A 23062-nucleotide genomic window follows, 5' to 3' on the forward strand; every position below is an offset into this window, starting at 1 on the left:
TTCTCATTCTGTTTACGCCAAATTCGGACTCTACCATCTGAATGTCTCAACAGAAATCGAGACTCATCAGACCAGGCAACATTTTTCCAGTCTTCAACTGTCCAATTTTGGTGAGCTTGTGCAAATTGTAGCCTCTTTTTCCTATTTGTAGTGGAGAGGAGTGGTACCCGGTGGGGTCTTCTGCTGTTGTAGCCCATCCGCCTCAAGGTTGTACGTGTTGTGGCTTCACAAATGCTTTGCTGCATACCTCGGTTGTAACGAGTGGTTATTTCAGTCAAAATTGCTCTTCTATCAGCTTGAATCAGTCGGCCCATTCTCCTCTGACCTCTAGCATCAACAAGGCATTTTCGCCCACAGGACTGCCGCATACTGGATGTTTTTCCCTTTTCACACCATTCTTTGTAAACCCTAGAAATGGTTGTGTGTGAAAATCCCAGTAACTGAGCAGATTGTGAAATACTCAGACCGGCCCATCTGACACCAACAACCATGCCACGCTCAAAATTGCTTAAATCACCTTTCTTTCCCATTCAGACATTCAGTTTGGAGTTCAGGAGATTGTCTTGACCAGGACCACACCCCTAAATGCATTGAAGCAACTGCCATGTGATTGGTTGGTTAGATAATTGCATTAATGAGAAATTGAACAGGTGTTCCTAATAATCCTTTAGGTGAGTGTATTTATGAATGCGGTCTACAGGCAGTTCGACCCGTTACATTGTTATTTGGTGTACACAAGGAAGTTATATTGTTTTTTTACGTGTCTGTCTACTCAATAGAGCCTTATAAAGTTATGAATCGCTAAATCTAAGGTAACATTGGACCTGTTTGCGTTGCGTGCGTTTTTATTTAATTAGTTTCTTAAATAGATATTTAAGTTCTAGTTATTTAAACTCTCCACTGAACCCAAGACTGGAGGAACTAATGCAGATCCGCTCTGGGTGACCGGAAAAGCCCGAGTTCATCTGGCTACGTGTTTATTTCTTTATGATATCTTGATGTGCGCGCAAAGTGTGTGTGTGTGTGTGTGTGGGCCCACTGAAAAGCTTATTTTATTAAGTATATGTGTGCTTACAGTGAAATGTGAGATACTGTTTTGCTATTGCTGTAGTGAGAATATTTAACATATATATATATTTTTTTTTTTATTTACAATTGTTTTAGTAAAATATTGTTTATTGGCTCCATACATATGGTAACTGTTTCTTCTTATTTAGTTTAATTCTTAGTAGGGGTATTTACATCAGAGTACATTTAATTTTTACTAAGTGGAGGCGCCGCCATTTATTATTCTACATTAATAACAAATACAGGAGTTTTTTTTTTTTTTTATCGTACCCAGGGCCCCCAGGCTTTAAATCTTAGTGTAGTTAAATAAAGTGACCATTGTTTATGAATAGGGGCTGGGGTGCTATATATAATGTGAAGTTCACACAGGGCTTCCCGTGGGCAGCACTGACACAGTTCACACGCCTATGGCCCTGTGCGTGTGCCGGTGTTGTGACCCATAAGACGAGCTGTGGTCTGAGCCCACGCATCGCTTATCGCTGCGCTGCAAAGTGTCCAGTGTTTGCATTGATTATTTTCTTTTGGTCTTAACTACTGTGTTGTCGACATGATCTCTCTCTGCTACTTTTCCTTTCCTTTTGCTCAGTTTTCTCTCACGCGTGTTTGTATTGTCTCGTACGGTGACCAAGCTGTTCTTGTTGCTGTCTAGGGCTTTACTGGGGGTTATGGACTGAGGGAGAGGGGTGTTTGGGGGTGTTGCGAATTGTCCTCCACATGAACACTTTCCCACGAAACCTCCGACCCAGTAACACCGCATCCCTGTCATCTGCCACTGAGCGCCCGCGGTTTAAACCAGTGACAGTCCCACTGTGACGTCACGCACTCTGTTGCGTTTACAGGAGTCCGAGGGTTTTAAAACGTCTAACACAAAAAAAGCCTTTTTCCCATCTTATAAGCAACGGATGAGAATTAAACTTTCAGGAGATATTTAGAACACCGTTTAATGTAAGAAATACATTAAAGAAATTATGATACCCCACCTTTCAAACATTTGTTTCGCACTGACTGTGTTGCTGCCAGTACAGGGAAGCCTTCTTTCTCTTCCCTTCCCTGCACTTGCTGTGTCCTGGTACTCTTCCACCTTTCTTTTGCGATCAGTATTTCCCTTTTCCCCTGTTACTCTTTACCTGATTTGTTTTTGGTATGGGGATTTCTCCATCAACACTTGACCACGAGTGGAACTGTTACAGTATCCTGTAATATGCCACAATTGCCAGGGCAATGAAAATGATAATAACTATTAACTATTATTACTATTAATATATAATGCATATTATATTATACTATATATAGGATATAACTATTCTATAACTTTTATATAGTTGTATTAGTGTGACTGCACCAAGCCGAGCCTTTGCTCTCTAAATGTCCTGTGCACCTTACTGATGCAGAACATAGTATTAACACAACACCCTAAACCCAGTCTGCTGTCTTTCATGCTGTGACTGAAAACGACAATGGCGCACAATGTGGATCCACAGTCAGGTATCAACATCCAGCATTCAGTTTAATCATAATGAATGAAGTGAAGAGGAGACGTTTTGACAATAACTGAAAACCGATAACCACAAAGACAAAGGAGTCAGGACTTGCTTCACCAAGTTGATTTTATTGCTCAGGTCTCTTAATAAAGAATAATAGTCAGAATTGCTGTTCCTCTTCACCAGAACAAATTCAGCTAGAAACAGCAATAATATAAAAAAAAATCACTTTCTTCAAATACACACAAACACAATAAGCCTATTTTAAACACAGTAGATTAGTCAATGGTGAGTTAGAGAAGCTGTGCCGTTTACTTTGTTTTTCATACAATGTTTAGTGAAAGAAAATAATAATAAAAAAGGAAACTCTAGTCCTGAAAAAATGAAAGTATGAGATAGACAAACTCGCTCAAATTCAGTAATCCATTGACAAGAACACTTTCTTAGAACTTTAGCACAACCAGAACCCAACAAACAGCTGGGTTTCCATATCCTAGGAACACCTGCGGCCTGGACAGCATCCCGAATTAGATGCTTAAATACAGCAAGACAGCAACACACTTGATTTCAGAAGTATCACCTCAGCCCCGAGGCACATAAACGGACTGGGGAAGACTGATATATATACTCCATAGATGAGCATTGCAGGCCTTTTATTTGAAACGAGCTATCTAGCAGTTTTATGGTTTTATTGTTGCTTTATGTTTCTTGCTTGCATTACTTCCTGAACTCTGCATTTATTTGTATACAAACGCAGGTACATGCGGCTTTCGGCTCATTCGTGTTTGACAGCCTATCGGTCCTGGTGCTGTAGTTATTAACATACAAATCGCATTTTTGTGGTCGATATTGTTGAGAACCTTGGCCTAAGGGTCCTGAAGACAAACCCCATTTTTATATGATGGTCTCATCTCCTTTCCTGCAGGTGTCCCTGAACAATGCGTTCCTCTGTCCTGGTCTTGTGTTGTGGTGAGTTCTCATTAAAAAAGATAAATAAATTGCAGTTCAGCTGTAGGTCTTCAGATATTTGAAGCATTAATGCAGGGAGGGACGGCAGAAATAAGCCGTGTGTAGGCAGCTCTCATTACTATTGACATTCACTCTGTAATCACTCTGTAAACGCCAGATTAATTTGTAGCTGCAGATAAATCCAATGTACAAACAGACCGTATAAATGAATAATCCAAGTGCCTTTTATTTGCTGGTAAACAGAATTAGGAAATAATTGGTCAAACTCCTGACAAACAAATCATTGCACAGAAGCATACAGTTAAACGCTTTGCACTCTCTAGAGGTCTATAGAACAATTCATGCTTAACTGGTTCATGATACATTGAATTAATGGGCATAGGTTTTGCAAAACTAATCTGATATTTAACAATAACACACAAATAATAAACTCGCCATAGTTATTGGAATTTTAACTTTAATCTATTGAAGTTCCTGCTCCTGCCTGATGCTCTTTCTGTTCATTTTAGATTCAATGCAAATTTTTATAAGGACCTGCCATTGTCAACACAGTATTCAAGGGGAAAGACCGTCCGTCTGACTGCAAGAAACATGTGCTTTGATTGATTTATGACTCACTTTGAGGATTTAAATTGTTTTTACATTGTGTAACTGTTAAGGTACAACGCTTCAGTTGAAGCAACCCATCGGATCCCAGTGAATCAGGCAGTCAGGCCAGTCAGTGTTTCAGCAAAAGCGGAGACCTTGCAGCAGGAGATGAGCGCTCGGGAAGAAAACAACACATTCGTTTAGCTTCAGTTTCACACAGCCTTATACAGTCTAACAAACAACTTCAGCAACAGTTACGGGGCAGTCCCGATACATAGTCACACAACATAATAGTAATGATTCATTGGCTAATGCGTTTGGGAAAGCAGGTACACGTCATGCCTCAGGGGCATGTTATTGTCCGAGGATGTGTAGCACATAATATATTTGTGTTTCGGGAAGGGGAAGATAGTGTTGCACATACTGTACGAACAACATGTTTGTATTTTTATAGCTTCTATAGCGATAATAGTATAATTAGTAAACTGTGCCAGTCTATAGTGTAAATGCTCTATAATACGCCACTGTTGTACACTTCCTAATGAAGAGAACATTGAAGTCTAAAATCTTGTGTCGCCTCATGTGCTTAGCTGGATTCAGTGGCCAATTACCTGTAGAGTTATTCTTATGAACTATGTATAGGCCATCTGCTAAGCGTGTAAAAGTACATCATCCTAACCAGTCAGTGGGCAGGTTAGAGTAAGCTTTGTTACCACAGACCCAATACCAATACCTGGACATACCAGTCTTCTGCAGCGTCTACAAAAGGGATTCTCTTCTCATATCTCAGTACATCCATGAAGGAGATTACATACAGTTTGTGAGTTTGAAGAAATCTTAATCAGATGTTTTGCCAAAAACTGAATTCTTTGCTTTATTTGGAAACACATTGCTAATGACCAGCTGTACAGCACCCCACCCAAAATGTAATTAAAATTCAGTGTTTTTATCTGCACCTCCCACACCACAACGTCCTAGTGAAAAATATTTTATACATTTGTAGAAATTGGTGGATAACTGTCCACCCCCCTTGTAACAGTAATCCTAAAATAGCTCCGGTAGCAGTCGCTTTTAACACACACACACCAAGTAAAGTAATGCCAAAATAATAAACAAATCTAACTAAAGATCAAAGATGGCTAAATAAACTATCCGAAACAAAAAGGGGAAAGAAAAGCACACTTCTACTCCTGCTTTTCCTTGAGTTGGAACAGAAACCAGCAGCACAGGTGGGCCTCCAGGAGAAGATTGAGGACCACTGCTCTAGAGAATGTGGGAAATTAATGGATGTGTATCTGTAATTTGGTCTGATTGTCTCTTCCTCTCGTCCTTTCTCTCCCCAGCTCTCTCCAGTGCCGTGTCAGTGACAGTCTCAGGGCAGGAGCAGGAGGTCACACTGTCTGCACTGACCTTCACTGACCAGGGCTCCTGCACAGTGCTGGACTCCCAGAGCAGAGCGACCATCAGCACTGTGAACGTCACTGTGACAGGTAGGACAGGGGCTGGGGCTGTTCTTCACTGACCTGTGTGACCAGAGCTGTGAAAGTGAGATTGTCTGAGGTTCAGTGGTCTCTTCCCCTCAACCTCAGTTTCAGGCTGCTGGTGTAAAGCCTGTTCAGTGGTTTGGTGAGAGCAGGGCTGTGCGGCTCTCTACTGTACTGTACTGTACTGTCCAGCAGCAGCAGCAGCTCAGCTCCTGGGTTCATGTCCTGATGTTCTCAGTTCAGCCTTATTTCACATTTCAGAGCAGTTATTGTGCTGAAGAGAAGCTTTGGAGAGACGCATTGCAACCTCTCAGTATCCCTGTCGACTGTGACGTTTGACTGGACTGATCTGTTGTGTTTAAGTGTAAATACATTTTCTCAGTGTCGGGAACACTTCAGGAATTCAGAGCCCTGTAATATTCCGAACATGAGGTTGAACCCACAACGGCGCGTGTACTTACTATGTGGTGTGAGTGCGTCAGCTGTATTTTCCACGTTTGCTGTGAACGAGACCGCTGTATGTTTCATTAACAGCAAAGTAAAATAAATCAGTTTGACTCTCTTTATGGAGTTTTATTTGTGAATCTTTAGAACTTGCAATTAATTAAAATCCAGCAAAAATGTACCACCATTTGCTAGTGATGAAATTATTATAAAATTGACATTAACACAATGGACAACAGTGAAACTGTATTGCCATTTACACAATGGACAATATAGACAGCTTCTCCACCGCCTCACCCCCAAAAGTGCTTCAATACAGCCACATCCCTGAGCATCTGTTCAGTGCAAGAGGGAATAGTATTAGTGAACAAAATAGGGTCCCCTCAATATGCAAAAATAAATAAAGAAAATGCCTGATTGGACAGAATGGGTTCACAACCCCCAACATCACTGGAATGCATCTTTAACACTGGACATTAAGAAGCCCCTTTTAACACATTACTTAAGTTACTGCTGCACTGCTATAGAGCAGAGAGAACCCGAGCCAGCTAGGGTCACCATATCTGAACTGTCAATCAAGAGGAGGCTCCACAAGGTTGGGGCTGGAGGTGTAAATGCAGTGTTATGACATTTAAATGCAAAACATTTATTCAAAATCTATTTATTAATGTCTGATCAAGAAGTTACGAGTGTGTCATTAAATCCCTGGACCCGTATGCAACATTATATACAGTGCCACTATATACAACCAGGTAAAATACAATGACATGTTCAATACGTGGCTGTGTGGCAAGAAGGTGCAAAATGCTTTACCAAGAAATAGACACAAACACTGGTGCGCTGAAGCATAACTTATAACACCCAAAAACATGAGCAATTGGTATTCTTTTTTCAAAATAAATATTTGCATGTTTTAGTTTAGTATTCAGTTTTCATAAACAAAACAGGAGTATATGAGAATACATTTTAACACTATAACAAGGTAGTATAGTACAAATATAACTCTGAAGAAACCGTAACAGCTAAACACTGTGATGTGAGAAGGTGTGAGAAGATGCTCAGTCTGCTGTGACCCGCGCTGTCGCTGCTGTCGCCGTTTCTTCAAAGACAATCTCTGAAACATCCGGTTGATTTTTTGTTATTAATCCCCCCGCAGTTTTGTCTCTTCACTGCCTGTTAATCCTGTCCTCTCACTCACACTCTGCCTTCTCCTCTCAACCTGACGTTGCTTTTTAATTGTTAATGCCCCAATGAAATAAAACCTTCTGATTGGTTGTTGAGAGCTTTACAGACGTCAGTCGTTTATTAACAATCAGTAGTTGTTTAAATGGCTCGTCACTAACACTGTTGCCTCACACATTGATATTTTCTGATCGAACTGCAGCGCTGCTGGAGCCGAAGGGTTAAACCCGAGCCCGGGACTGCAGCTCAGTGCTGGAGAACAGATGAGCAGGCAAATCCCGGACTATTTTAGATATTTAAAATTATCCGGCCGGAGATCAAAGGACCGAAAAAGAGGGAAAGTCTGGTTAAAACTGGATGTATGGTGAACCTAAACTAGTGTAGTTTAGCCATCACCATTAATTAAATTGTCAGTGTCATAGCCCCCCCCGGCTCCGCCCCTGAGTGACCCATTAAGCAGGCTGGGTTCAAAGGAACACCAGTCCACACTGTGTCTCTCTGGCACCAGGGCTGGCCAGCGCTGAACGGGCCCCTCAGTGAAGCAGCCCAGTCTGACCAGTGTGACTGTCGCTCTGCTGGGGAGAGGCCTGCACTGGTCTGTGAAGCAGGACTGGGCCCAGGCTATTATAACTGTCCTGTGCTTTCATATGGATCTTGTATTCATCACTGTTGGAGCAGAACTATTGGGACGTGCCTCTCTCTCCTGGCACCGGGTGGTTTGATCACCAGTTATTAAAGCTCTCTCTCTTTCTGTCTCTCCCCCCAGAGTCCCACTCCTCTGTTGGGATCACAATTGGGATTGGACTGACTGGACTGATCACTGTTGTTCTTGCCAGTCTGTGTTACTGGTGCCACAAGAGTCGTGACCTCAAATCTGCTGTTTACACTGGATTAGTTTGTCTGCACTGCAAGAGAGACACAGAGCACTGTCCACAGGATCGGACTCCAGTCAGCTCCTGACCAGACCAGAGAGGCAGAGCTGAGGGGGCGGCAGGAAGCTGTGGAGCCCTGACCACTGCACACAGACCAGCCCGTCCAGTCGTCCACATCAGCCCACAGCACCCTTTTCAGTGAACTCCTGGGTCTTCAGGATGTCACCTCTGGGCATCTTGTACCAAGAGCAATAGCTCAGGACACTTTTATTCCACCTGCTGGCACGCTTTTAACAAGCACAGATTAGGATCCATAAGCATGCCATATTTAGATTGTATTATTTATATACTTAAATGTGAAATTATTTTTTATATGTTATATTCTGCTAGTGATTGTATGGCTGACATGAGACTCGTGTGTGTGTGTGTGTGTATATATATATATAAATATAAATATATAATTATTATTAATGTATATTAATGCACTGTGTCATTGTTGTGGTTATGTGAATCCATGTATGCACACTAGCTATAAACGATTTCCCCTCAGGGATAAAAAAGTGAATCTAATCTAAATGCAGAGATGAATTGGTCAGATTTCTCTTCTCTTCCCATTATCACTCTCTATTGTTAGCCCATGCTCTGACAGCGGACTGGTCATTAGCAGGACGACTGCAGCGGCGCTGTGTTCACAGGTGTAATCCTCCTGCACTGTCACTTCATCATCTCACAGGCATTAGGGGTTTATTTTGTCAGTGTTGACTGCTGCCCTTAATTCAGAATATTCTGTATTTGACATTTCTGTTACTCTAATACATTCATTTGATTCTATCTTTATAAAGATTTACTTTTCTTAACATGCAAAATTAAATACTAGTAATTAAAACACAGGAACGAATTCAAGACAATTCATTAAAATGGCACACTCTCTCATCATGCAGTCAGAGCAGACGCCTGCACTTGAGCTGTGTGTGCAGCAGGGGGCTGTCCTTCCCTGAGGCGGCAGCAGTCAGAAGTGTTTTAATAGTTTTTATGTAATGCCGGCCGCAGTGTGTTACACACTGACTGTGTTACACCCTGGAGCTCAGAGGTCGGGCCCGGGCAGCTATCAGGGTGATGCATTGTGGGCAATTCACAGAAACGTGTGAGTAAATATCAATGTTTTACTGGTTGGATACATATGTGTATATTAATCTATATATCCTATCTCTATGAGTCTCTAGAGCACAGAATACCAAGATACCAACTTGGTTAAAAAAGTGCCTTTTACCTTCAGTAAACACACAATCCTCATTCACGTTATAGTTCTTAAGCATTTGTATCATTTTTATAATAACGACATTAATAATAAGTGAGGCTTATAGAGTAAATCAAAGGTCATCATACATACACACAATAAATTAGCTAAATACAAAAGACTTTTAAATCTAAAAACATGCATCATGTGTGCTAATACGTATGTGTTAATAATTCACAGTGACGCCTCTCACAGCAGCTGGCAGCTGTCTGTGACAGTAGATGTTGTAGCTGATGTGAGGACTTGGCCGCGTCCGGCCCTTAGCCAGTGGAAACGCCCATTTTCACGGCCGCAGCCATCAGTGGAAATGGGGCCTCGGTGTCCAGGTTTTCACCTTCACTAAGCTACAGCTCTCCTGCCGTTTTGCACCCGTATTACAGTCAATAAAGAAGCAGTGTGATCCGCTGTGGTCGTCCTGTTTGTGTGTCATTTGTGTTGCTCTCAGGGCTGGCTTCAGTGCCGGTCCTGAAACAGATTGTGTAACATGCTCTGAACGTGTGGATTGTGAACCTTGTGTGGCCTTAAACCCACCAAATGTGCATGTGTGTTACCTCTTCCTTCTGAAATAATATAACTTGAATATGTCAGGGCCTTATAGTTCATGATCTGAAAGCTGTGAGGGAGTCTGCGCCCAATCCATGTTAAGCCCTGTCAGTTAGATACGTTAAATGGTGGCATCTAGCCTGTTGCTGCATGTGAAATATTTCAGAATATATTTTCGCTGCATTACGCATTATTGTTCCATTTCAACTGTAAATGTGTGGATGTAATGTTTAAGTATGTATTCGCAGGAAGCCATTCAGATGACCACTGAGAGGCAGTGTACACCATGAATAAGTGTAATCTGTCTCTCCGCAGTGTATTTCAATGGGCTGCTTATACCCGTCACTTGTATAATCTGCCCCTTTGCGTGTGACTGCTATTCTCTCCCACACGGACAGAGAAGAGACACCGATGAGATTGACACTTTAATCATTGCACCACATAATTATTATACTATTTATATCGCATTAAAGTCTTTCAGTGACTTTATTATTGATTCTACTCTCAGGGTGTAATTTAATTACTGTTGCATGCCTAGTAAGTTGGGCAACAATGGCTACGTGCAAATCAAGGAAAAAAGGAGCTGAAACAAGAGTCACTGTCCATCAAGGTCTGCACCAGACTCACTCGTACTCTTCACACGTTGAATCAAATCCCCATGAATGTTAACACACACCTTGTTGCGTCACGCACTGACGCGTTTCACAAGGGACCGGTGCGTTTTCATGCACTTTGAGGCCGAGTCAAGAAGAGGGGCTACGTTTTCACCCTCAAAACTATGAGCCCGTCCACATATGAGTGAACACGCTGGGGCGGCCCACATCCCCAGTGTGACCAGGTCCTTCTGCCTGGAAGGATCTGTGTTCGTTTGTAGACCAGGCCTTGCACCTTAACTGGAAAGATCTTGGTCCCTGGATGAGAGGCTGGTTGTGCCTGCTGTGGTTGTCGCCCAGAACAGGATCTGCAGTTTTGGTCCGACTTGTGCAGAAGGACCCTCGGTGGCGGCGTGTTGTGCGGCTCAGAGCGGCTGAGAGGAAACGGGCGCTTCAACCCTGACGTGAGTTGTGCGCTACCGCGTGTTTAATGAAAACCTGCGCTCCTGTGTCTATGCATGTTAATGGGTCTGTGATGGATGCAATAGCACTAGTATGTACAGCAGTCGCTGTAAATCTGTCTTTCACACGAGTGGGCGATATATATATATATATATATATATATATATATATATATATATATATATATATATATATATATATATATAATCAGGGTTCGTACCGGTGCTTGAAATCCTTGCAAATGCTTGAATTTTAAGGTGGTATTTTCAAGGTTGTGAAAGTGCTTGAATTTTGAATAAAGTGATTGAAAGTCCTGGAATTTTGTGAAATATATATTTAAATTTGGTAATCACTGGCATACTAAATCGGCAATCTGATTAAATGAATAAACTTCTGGATATCACTCCAGTGGTTGGAGAGCCAGTTGATTGCTTTATGACGCGACTGCTGTTTGATGCGCCGCTGTGTTTGATGCGTGAAGAGAATAAACGTGATGCTGTTGTGACAGTAAGTGAGCACATACACTGGATATACGTGATTGACTCGTAGAACTGTGTGCTCTATTTTACATTTGCTCGTTGAATGTACATGGAAGTTCAATAAAGAAAAATATTGATGTAGTTGTTTATGTTTTGCATATTTAAAACAATTCACTAAACCTTTAATTCAAACTGAAGTTACTGTGTACTGGTGGTCACTAATTTTGACTGATTTAAAGATGGATTTATATTGATTTAATATCAACCTGATTTGAGCCAGGTAACCACACAATGCCAAGTGTGAAGGCTCTCATGAAACATGTTTGGTGTTCAGCATAATCGCATCTAATAGTGTGGTGAAATGATAATTTCATGTGCTTAGTTTGGTGCAGACAAGTGTGCATTTTAGATGACAAGGTTTAGTTTACCAAGGCTGCGAGGTCCTGGAAAAGCTTTGACCAGGCACCTTGAAAGTACTTGAAAAGTGCTTGAATTTGACTTTTGAAAAGCTGTATGAACCTGGTGTGTGCACCTGTAGCGCAGCACTGTGTGCAGTGTTAGTGAGGCGCCGCTGCGCTGTAGGCGCGGTGTTTCTATCGCAGACTGCAGCGCCAGCGAGCCAGGACTGCGAAGTATTTCCTGCAAAAGACGTGCCTTTGTTTGTAGTGAGCGATTTCCGCTCAAGAGAGCAATCTAAACCAAGCTACACAATCATGTGAAATGTGATTTACCACTAGGCGGTGTGTAGAAATGCGTTGGATATACAGCTCGATTATCCCCTTTAAACTAGCACGGCAGGGCTGCGTGTGCGTTCACTTCGCTTCTGGTTGTAATTGACTTCTGTTTTCTTATTTTTGTAGTAATCTATATATTACTAACGTTGTCATTCACATTGAAAACATGTTGCATTAAGCTTTGTATATGCATGTGTGTAGGCTATATACACGTGTATATAGAGGGGTGTAAATATTGTATATGCTATTGTTATTTACAATTTGCAATTGGTTTCTATTATAATGTACCTTTCTATCTTAACGCACTTTAAACTGTCTACAAAGTCTTTGTATTATTTTCATGCATTTCTTGCTGTCAATGTATCAAACTAACTTTACAGATTTTATGTGTTTTCTGGAATTTGAGGGAGAAAACCTGAAAATTAAAAACATTAGAACATATTTAATAGGGCCCTACTTGGCTAACAAGCTCACTTAATACATAGATGGTTAACATCGGGTAGTTATCCAACCACACAGATAAAGCTAGCTAATGTCACCCATAACCAAAAGTTTAGTTTTTCTCAGGTACAGTTTGTATTCGTTGACATTGCAGCTAATTTTCACTGGGGTCTGTAGCTACTGTGAAGCTAGATTATGGAGTTATAAAGCAGTAACAGCCCTTTCACATCTAGTTTAGGCAATATGTTCTTCTGATTTAGTAAAACCGAGCGCTTTACAGACTGGTAAACGTACAGCAAAATAAAAGGTCATCTTAATAGGGTCTTTCTGTGACATCGACAACACTGTGCATTATTAGGTGTCAATGTGTACAGAGCCAACATGGAGATAAACCTTGATTAAGTCAAGATGAGAAATTAGGAAGTTTGATCAGCCATTTTTATTTTAGAAACGTTTACAGAACATCTAAATAAAATGGAATAACCATGTTCTAGGAATGCAGACTTCTAGAAACATTAATAACGTTGATCAAACAAACATAAAATGTAATTCTGAGGGATTACACTCACTTGACATTTATTTTCGCTTTAATTTCTTTAGGGTATGGGTTATATTTCTATTATGTGTGTCTGTATGTAATGCACAGTAATGAGGCTAATATTCAAACTCGGACCCCCTCTAATCCTGTCCCTATTTCTACCTATATGTTGGTCCCTGTGCCCGGTGTTCAGCTGCCCTGTGATTCAGTCTGTTTGTGTTTCTCTTTCACAGAGTCACCATGCAACTAATTCTTTTCATGGCGACTTTTCTGACAAAAGGTGAGTTTCCATTGAAGTGTTTATTGTTCGGATTTCACCTCTGTTTCAGTTTTATTCCTGCCCCTGCATTTCTCACAGCTCATACTGGGAGACGCACTGGGCCTCTCGCCTCACTGGCTCAAGTGACACACAGACTGAGCTGCAATAACCCTCTCACCGACTCTGACTCCGTCTACATGGGGCTGTTGAGCTGAGCTCCCCCTGCTGGACATGCACAGTGACCGCTCAGTCCACCTCATGTCAGTGGGGTCCTGCTCTGCAACTGTGGAGTCCAGTCCAGTCCAAGTCAGTTTGACAGCTTGCTCTAAATCGCCAGTCTCTACAGTCCGAGTCCTTTATAGGCACTGAAGGGAAATCTGGTGCTCGAGGGCTGCCTGCTGTTGAGGTGGTTGTTCTCAGTGGAGTCTAATTGACTGCTTTGATTTATATATTGTCTGTGTCTTCATTCCCCCCTCCCAGTGTCCTCTGTTCCTGTCCCAGTGTCTGTATCAGTGGGGGACTCTGTCTCTCTCCCCTGTGATGGAGCTGCAGCTGCTGGGATCCCTGAGGAGGAACTCTACATCCAGTGGAGGACATCCAGTCAGGATGTGTGGGTGTTCAGCAGTGGATCAGTGTTTCCAGGCCCAGGGTTCGAGGGCAGAGCTGAGGTCCCCATAGAGAGGATCAGACAGGGGGACTGCTCTCTGACCGTCCACAACATCTCCTTCTCTGATGAACAGGTCTATGTGTGTTTATATGAGGGTAAGGAGAATGACATGGAGTTCCTGGGACAAAGTCATCTTGCTGTTACAGGTAAGGACAGACCATAAGGTATTCTGTTTAAACTACTGTATTACATGTATACTGATAGTTTAGTTTTATTTTTAAACCTTTGAGCAGTAAGAACATACCAGTTTTTTTTTCTAAGTGAGGTGTGCCTCAGGGAATATTGATGTACTGGAAGGTAATGCAGCACATAGGAAACTACATAGAACTAGCTACAACTTATTTTTTTAATAATTTGACAACCATACGTCACTGTAATTAATTTAATTTGGTCTGTGTGTCGTTATTTTGGACCCTTTAGGTGTTGTAGAATAACAGAACAATTAAAGAATAGGTCCAGTCACATAAAAAGCTGCATACCTTTACAAGCTTTGTATTGAGAAGATGCATAACCTGGTCTGATTTGCACTCTGCAATTAGCAGTCAAAGTGTTATTTAGTTTATTCTAAAGTAAACCATTTGTCAGTGTGTGTCCTGTTAAAAATGGGAGGTAATGAATGTCGAGTTATTCAGTGCAGCGAGTTCATACATATTGTCAACCAATTTCCCAGAAAAAAAATCTGTATTCTCTCTCTCGCACATTCAAACTTTGAAGTGCTTTATTGGAATGAAAAACAACGCGTGTTTCCAGTCAGTGTTGACTGATGGATTATGCAGTTCTCTCTAAGAGCTGTCGGCCATAATGCCTTCTCTCTTCTTTCACTGCCTCATACCGCAGCACCGTGTGACACGTGAGGTAACTGGGGTTGGTGTCTGTCTTTGAGGGAGGGGGTCGTACTGAACTTGGCACGGAGGTCCTGCTTCTGACCCCACGCAGGAATCCCGGAGGAATCTCCTCCAGTGTAGAGCTGCATCACCGGAGAAGAATTAGTTATGGGCTGAGGAGTCTGTCAGTTCTGGGGATTGTCTGAGATGTGCAACAGGAAAAACACGCCTGGGGAAATTTACACATGAAATGCATGTATGCATCTATGTACATATAAAACTTCTCTATTATAGTATACTTCTCTGCTCTGTTATAAAGACAGCAAATGGTTTGCAGGTGTAGTAAGGAGTTAAAACCCACATTTGCAAAACATTCTGTGACTTCTGTTATTCTGTGATTGAGAAGATGGACACAATCATCTATAGATATGGATCGCGAGAGAAGAAAAGACGAGGAGGACCGGATAGAAGATGGGATGATGGAATCAGAAGCTGTGACCTGGAAAAGACATGCTGAGCCTTGACACAGTGGAAACATATGTATACTCTGGGCCAGGAGGGCAGGGGCCCGAGTCCCCTCAGTAGATCTGGGACTGTGTGTGTGTCGGGACTGCAGTGTGCATCTCTGTGTGTTCATGATGACTGTTGTTTACTGTTAGAGGGAAACAGTGGGTCCGGGGGCCATGGGTACAAGGGGTATGCTGTTATTGGGGGAGGAGCCAGTCATGGGGCACAAGAACATGAATAGGGGCGCCCCAATCAGAAGTGGAGCAGATTGAAGTAGTTCAGAGGCAGTGGAAAGTAGTTAGGAGTTGCTCTGTTAAGAAGCTGTTGCTTTGAAAATAAACACTGTTGCAGGAAACACGACTCCCTCCTTCCTTTGTTGATTTGCTTGGGAATCCACATAGAAACCCTATTTGGCTGCAATATGTGCAAGCAGTCCTATCATATAGTCCCTACAGTGCCGCTCCAGTCTGGGCCCTATAGTTTTGTTTTGACACTGTGCCTGCCATTGAGGGGGCAAATAAAACCGCTAGCCTGTTTTGTATCCTCTGCCAATTTGATATTTCTTTCCCAGTAAAGCTTATGCTGAAAGTTAGTGTTTTTTTTAGTGTGAAAATAAAAATAAGAATTATATACAAACATGGTAAAGGTGTTCAAATGTGTGCCTGGGCTCTTGGGTCATTATATTCAGTGTGTCACACAGGGCCGTCTTGGCTCCGCCCCTCCCAGCCAGGCTGCGTGTCTCATCCACAGGGGGGGCGGGGGTCTGTCTCCTAACAAGTGTGGGCCCGCGAGTCACACCCGCTACAAGACACCCAGCAGACACAGCCCGCAGTGTTTTATAAGGGCGTCTGGTTCACATAATCCGTTGATGTGTGGGGATTTATATTATCATTATTGTAATTCTATTCACATCTTTAGACAAGGAGTCAAGCAATCCCTAAAAACCTACATATCCACACTGTCAGAGGTGCTGCAGAGTGTCAGCAATGCATCACACCAGTGCGGCTGTAGTGTGTGACTCCAGTGTGTCTGTGTGGCCATACAGATTAATGGTGGGGGAGCAGTGGGGGGGTCCTGCATCGCTCAGACACACAGAGGAGCAGCTGCAGAACCAGGGGATGAGGAGAGCAGGTGATTCACTGAGAAGAAAAACACAGACTACAGGATACATCACACCAAGAATTTATACATTACAGATAATTTAAAATAGTATAAATACACTTTAGATATTTCTCTCCAACAATTCAATGGCAATATAAAAGCCAGTTCCTATATATAGAAAAAAAACATACACATAAAAGAAAAAGTCATTATATTGCAATAGACCATGTTTCTATGTAAATGTAGTTTAAATTCACTATAAGGCACAGAGTAGTGGTCTGGAAGCACAGTGGTGTTGAGGCAGACAGGCTCCAATCCCTCTCTCTCTCTGCTATAAAAAGGCCCCAACGCTACAGTAAATCTCCTGTCAAAGATGTTTGGGGCCAAAGTGGGAAAGGGACACTATTTCATACCGAGTAAAATAAGAGTACTCTGAATATTTTTTTCCTGTTCTACAGTGCAGTTTGACACTCCGTGACCAGAGAGCCTCACAGCACCATTAGAGACACTATTGCTTATACATGACGATTTGTTTTTTTCTGAACCATCAGAATGTAATAGCCCACAGCTGTAAATGACAGCAGCATTCATAGTACAAGATGAAAGTGCAGAAGAAATAATGCATTAGAATAAGAGTGAAAATCATAAGCAGCAGAGACTGGGGGCTGGGGGATGGGGGCCGCGGCCGTTCTCTTGGGGCTGTGCGTTGAGGCCGTTGAGTAGAGGCTGTGCCGTGTCAGTGTGTTTCTCTCCATGTTGAAGCTCCACACTCTGCGGCTCTGGGGCGTCAGCGTGGCTGCAGGGGTCATTGTGTCCAGGTGTCTCCGTCCGTCTCCCCCCAGATCCCCTCCACTTCCACCACACAACCCCGGCAGCCCCAGCCAGCAGGAGCACGAGGGCGAGGGACACCGACACAGCAATGGCAGCTGTGCTGTCCTGGGGGGGATCTGTTTAGTGAAAAACACACAACACATCTCATCACTAATGAGTCGCACAGCTCCTTTCATCACAGCAGTGTGTTAGACACACACCATCAATGTCCCTGTGAGAACAAGGACAACAGCAGCGCCCCCCCGAGCCTCACCTGCCACAGACACAGACACAGAGACGGTGCTCACGGTGCGGCCGGTGCTGCAGTCCCTCACTGTGTAGTTTCCCTGGTCAGCTGCTGTGAGTGAGCGCAGGGTCAGAGAGCCGCTCTGCACTGACACTCTGTGCTCGTACCCGGGGCCAGGGCGGCTCGCTGCGCCCCTCTCCACAGCGCACACTGAGACAGAGGCTCCCTCTCCTGCAGCAGCAAACAGCACCTCCACTGGCTCTGCAGTGAACAGGGGGAGGGAGAGGGCGGCTCCAGACCGCAGGGTGAGGGAGTCTCTGTGAGCTGAGAGGGACAGAGACAGGACAATATGAAGACATGTCTGTGTCAAGAGTTCATGCAACAGTGACTATTCATTTATTGGCTCATGTTCTTACTCGGCTTTAGTTACACTGTTGACAATTGACCATCACAAGTAACACACTTCAACCAGTGTTCAAGGTTGTAAAGGCAGAGGAAAATAATCTTTCAGGTCATAGAAGAACAAGGGACAGTAGTGCAGTATATTACAGCTTATTACCACCATGTAAAATAAGAGAAGATAAAAAATAGGATCTTATTTGCTAAGTCAGTGTGTGTTTCAACACAGGTGGATGTTACTGGAACTAGAAGGCAGGATCACTGGAGATCTCCGAACACACGCCAATCATGCACTGATCAAAAGGAAACACACAGAAAAACAGTGAACCAGAATAAAGCTCAAATAATCCAAAAACCGAGAAAAGCTCAAACCATATCAATCCAATCGTACAGAGCACAACATCGCAAGTATCAGTGTAAACTGACTTAATCTACTGTGTGGCTGCAGGACCCAAGTTCTAAGAAGTCCAGCTCGTCTGTAGTAAAGCGCTGTAGAGTATTCACAAACAAAATAGTAAACACTGGTCTAGGACACAGAGACCTCAAAGAAACGCAAAATAAACAATCAAAGATTGTTAAAGAAACAGTGGCTGGCACCCCTGGATTCCTCAGTCGATCAGGAGTTTTGCACACAGGCCCATGCAAGCTGCAGGTGGAACACCGACGAGGAGAGGACCTGAAACAGGGTGCCTCGTCTAACCACAAACGCAATCTCTAGTTCGGGTCATTTTATAGGTAAGGCAATCTCGGATTAATGAACTCAATCTGAAAAGGTGTGGTTCAGTAAATAATAAAGAGACCTAAAATCTCACCCTCCACAGACACAGAGACGGTGCTCACGGTGCGGCCGGTGCTGCAGTCCCTCACTGTGTAGTTTCCCTGGTCAGCTGCTGTAAGTGAGCGCAGGGTCAGAAAGCCGCTTTGCACTGACACTCTGTGCTCGTACCCGGGGCCAGGGAGCCCTGAGCTGTTCAGTAGGACTCTGGGAGATTTAGCAGATCCTGCAGCAGCAAACAGCACCTGCACTGGAGCGCTGGAGTGGAGAGGGAAAGAGAGATTGGCTCCAGACCGCAGAGTGAGGAAGTCTTGACGAGCTGATGTGGACAGAGACAGCAGGGGGTCAGTAAATCAGTCAGACCTGGATTGAAACACTCAGCTTTTGGTCTCTTGTGATCAGAAAATCTTCCACCGTCTGAAAACTATCAGTATACATGTATTTCAGTACTTGAAACAGAATACTTTACAGTCTGTACTTACCTGTTACAGCAAGATAAACGTCTCCCAGGAACTTCATTTCATCATTCGCTCCCTCGTATAAACACTCGTATAGGCCTTCATCTGAGAGCAGGGTGCGGTGGATGGTCAGAGAGAAGTCCCCCTGTCTGATTTTTTCTGTGGGGACCTCAGCTCTGCCTTCGAACCCTGGGCCTGGAAACAGTGATCCACTGCTCAACACCAACACTTCATGACCAGGCATCTTCCACAGGATGTGGAGTTTCTCCTCAGGGATCTCAGCAGCTGCAGATCCATCACAGGTCAGAGAGACAGATTCCCCCAATGATACAGACACTGGGACAGGAGCAGAGGACACTGGGAGGGGGGAATGAAGACACACAATATATTAATCAAAGCTGTCAATTAGACACCAGTGGGAACATCCACCTCAACAGCAGGCAGCCCTCATGGACCAGATTTCCCTTCAGTGGCTATAATAGACTGGCTTAGTTAATCAATAACCAGAATGTGCTCAGACTGTAGAGACTGGCGATTTAGAGTGAGCTGTCAAACTGACTTGGACAGGAGTCCACAGGAGCAGAGCAGGACCCCACTGACATGAGGTGGACTGTGCATGTCCAGCAGGGGGAGCTCAGCTCAACAGCCCCCTGTAGACGGAGTCAGAGTCGGTGAGAGGGTTATTGCAGCTCAGTCTGTGTGTCACTTGAGCCAGTGAGGCGAGAGGCCCAGTGCGTCTCCCAGTATAAGCTGTGAGAAATGCAGGGGCAGGAATAAAACTGAAACAGAGGTGAAATCCGAACAATAAACACTTCAATGGAAACTCACCCTTTGTCAGAAAAGTCGCCATGAAAAGAATTAGTTGCATGGTGACTCTGTGAAAGAGAAACACAAACAGACTGAATCACAGGGCAGCTGAACACCGGGCACAGGGACCAACATATAGGTAGAAATAGGGACAGGATTAGAGGGGGTCCGAGTTTGAATATTAGCCTCATTACTGTGCATTACATACAGACACACATAATAGAAATATAACCCATACCCTAAAGAAATTAAAGCGAAAATAAATGTCAAGTGAGTGTAATCCCTCAGAATTACATTTTATGTTTGTTTGATCAACGTTATTAATGTTTCTAGAAGTCTGCATTCCTAGAACATGGTTATTCCATTTTATTTAGATGTTCTGTAAACGTTTCTAAAATAAAAATGGCTGATCAAACTTCCTAATTTCTCATCTTGACTTAATCAAGGTTTATCTCCATGTTGGCTCTGTACACATTGACACCTAATAATGCACAGTGTTGTCGATGTCACAGAAAGACCCTATTAAGATGACCTTTTATTTTGCTGTACGTTTACCAGTCTGTAAAGCGCTCGGTTTTACTAAATCAGAAGAACATATTGCCTAAACTAGATGTGAAAGGGCTGTTACTGCTTTATAACTCCATAATCTAGCTTCACAGTAGCTACAGACCCCAGTGAAAATTAGCTGCAATGTCAACGAATACAAACTGTACCCGAGAAAAACTAAACTTTTGGTTATGGGTGACATTAGCTAGCTTTATCTGTGTGGTTGGATAACTACCCGATGTTAACCATCTATGTATTAAGTGAGCTTGTTAGCCAAGTAGGGCCCTATTAAATATGTTCTAATGTTTTGAATTTTCAGGTTTTCTCCCTCAAATTCCAGAAAACACATAAAATCTGTAAAGTTAGTTTGATACATTGACAGCAAGAAATGCATGAAAATAATACAAAGACTTTGTAGACAGTTTAAAGTGCGTTAAGATAGAAAGGTACATTATAATAGAAACCAATTGCAAATTGTAAATAACAATAGCATATACAATATTTACACCCCTCTATATACACGTGTATATAGCCTACACACATGCATATACAAAGCTTAATGCAACATGTTTTCAATGTGAATGACAACGTTAGTAATATATAGATTACTACAAAAATAAGAAAACAGAAGTCAATTACAACCAGAAGCGAAGTGAACGCACACGCAGCCCTGCCGTGCTAGTTTAAAGGGGATAATCGAGCTGTATATCCAACGCATTTCTACACACCGCCTAGTGGTAAATCACATTTCACATGATTGTGTAGCTTGGTTTAGATTGCTCTCTTGAGCGGAAATCGCTCACTACAAACAAAGGCACGTCTTTTGCAGGAAATACTTCGCAGTCCTGGCTCGCTGGCGCTGCAGTCTGCGATAGAAACACCGCGCCTACAGCGCAGCGGCGCCTCACTAACACTGCACACAGTGCTGCGCTACAGGTGCACACACCAGGTTCATACAGCTTTTCAAAAGTCAAATTCAAGCACTTTTCAAGTACTTTCAAGGTGCCTGGTCAAAGCTTTTCCAGGACCTCGCAGCCTTGGTAAACTAAACCTTGTCATCTAAAATGCACACTTGTTTGCACCAAACTAAGCACATGAAATTATCATTTCACCACACTATTAGATGCGATTATGCTGCAACACCAAACATGTTTCATGAGAGCCTTCACACTTGGCATTGTGTGGTTACCTGGCTTAAATCAGGTTGATATTAAATCAATATAAATCCATCTTTAAATCAGTCAAAATTAGTGACCACCAGTACACAGTAACTTCAGTTTGAATTAAAGGTTTAGTGAATTGTTTTAAATATGCAAAACATAAACAACTACATCAATATTTTTCTTTATTGAACTTCCATGTACATTCAACGAGCAAATGTAAAATAGAGCACACAGTTCTACGAGTCAATCACGTATATCCAGTGTATGTGCTCACTTACTGTCACAACAGCATCACGTTTATTCTCTTCACGCATCAAACACAGCGGCGCATCAAACAGCAGTCGCCCACTCGTGTGAAAGACAGATTTACAGCGACTGCTGTACATACTAGTGCTATTGCATCCATCACAGACCCATTAACATGCATAGACACAGGAGCGCAGATTTTCATTAAACACGCGGTAGCGCACAACTCACGTCAGGGTTGAAGTGCTTGCTTCCTCTCAGCCGCTCTGAGCTGCACAACACGCCGCCACCGACGGGCTTTATAGCATCACGGCGCTCCTCCTGCCACGCCTCCCGCTCGGTCAGTGTCACAACGCCCAACAGTGTCCCGGCACCATCCGCACTGCATCAGCGTGTTCCTACGCCGCAATGGAAGTGGAACTAGTCCCCAACAGGCCTCTTCACATACGGCTTATAACACCGCACGTAGTACCGGTAGAGGGCATATTCCCTGACACGCTACAATCCTCTGTAGACCCATATAACAGTGGACATTAATTTATACAGAGCACTCTAATTTATTCTACATACACAGTTCCTGCTTACTTTAAAGGAAAACATTTTATATTGTGGTAGCAGTTTATTTTAATACCCTTTAAAAACATGACAGCATGAAAATAGTTATTTACGTTCAGTTGTTGTATGTCCTGTACAGTTTCTGTTCTTCAGGGACTACAGGAAGCTTTGCTGAGGTCGTCTGTTTCCTGTACATCATGAGTAAGTCACCTGCGGACAATTTGCTTGGTCCGGGCAATTTTTAAATTGTAAAAAAATAAAGGTTAATTACCAATGGCAGATAACTTTGCTAAAAACTTTTGACATTTCAACATGACAGCGAGCCGGCAGAACCGGTTTATTCCCTGTTTTTACAATGCAGGTATTTATTTGTGATTTCCTCTCCTCTCTGTGACGTCAGCGCATCTTTTCTGCCCCCGTTAACTATTAGAACTAGGACGTAGAACCAGTATTTTATATTAACTGTATATTTTACCCGCACGTCTGTCATTGTGAATCCACAATTGTATCATGTAACTGTATT

The 23062-nt window shown here is 42.9% G+C and overlaps 1 protein-coding gene and 2 long non-coding RNA genes across 3 annotated transcripts; 2 read left to right on the plus strand and 1 right to left on the minus strand.

The window, feature by feature from the left end:
- Nucleotides 1–723: 723 nt before the first annotated feature.
- Nucleotides 724–9183, plus strand: LOC136771308 (uncharacterized). The gene is made up of 4 exons (XR_010822307.1): nucleotides 724–812; nucleotides 3475–3518; nucleotides 5450–5596; nucleotides 7983–9183. It is a non-coding gene; the product is annotated as an uncharacterized LOC136771308 (long non-coding RNA).
- Nucleotides 9184–10642: 1459 nt separating this feature from the next.
- Nucleotides 10643–14016, plus strand: LOC136771466 (uncharacterized). Its single transcript, XR_010822322.1, has 3 exons — nucleotides 10643–10985; nucleotides 13409–13455; nucleotides 13915–14016. It is a non-coding gene; the product is annotated as an uncharacterized LOC136771466 (long non-coding RNA).
- Nucleotides 14017–16612: 2596 nt separating this feature from the next.
- LOC136771910 (tyrosine-protein kinase-like otk) lies at nucleotides 16613–22276 on the minus strand. The gene is made up of 6 exons (XM_066724476.1): nucleotides 22216–22276; nucleotides 20051–20097; nucleotides 19247–19579; nucleotides 18802–19083; nucleotides 17618–17914; nucleotides 16613–17480 (listed from the first exon to the last, which is right to left on the minus strand). The coding sequence occupies exons 2-6, from the start codon at nucleotides 20088–20090 to the stop codon at nucleotides 17176–17178; spliced, it is 1257 nt and encodes a 418-aa protein (XP_066580573.1). The 5' UTR covers nucleotides 20091–20097; nucleotides 22216–22276; the 3' UTR covers nucleotides 16613–17175.
- Between the last annotated feature and the right edge of the window lie 786 nt (nucleotides 22277–23062).

The sequence above is a fragment of the Amia ocellicauda genome, chromosome 15 (assembly GCF_036373705.1).
Source record: "Amia ocellicauda isolate fAmiCal2 chromosome 15, fAmiCal2.hap1, whole genome shotgun sequence".
In the NCBI taxonomy this organism is placed as follows: domain Eukaryota; kingdom Metazoa; phylum Chordata; class Actinopteri; order Amiiformes; family Amiidae; genus Amia; species Amia ocellicauda.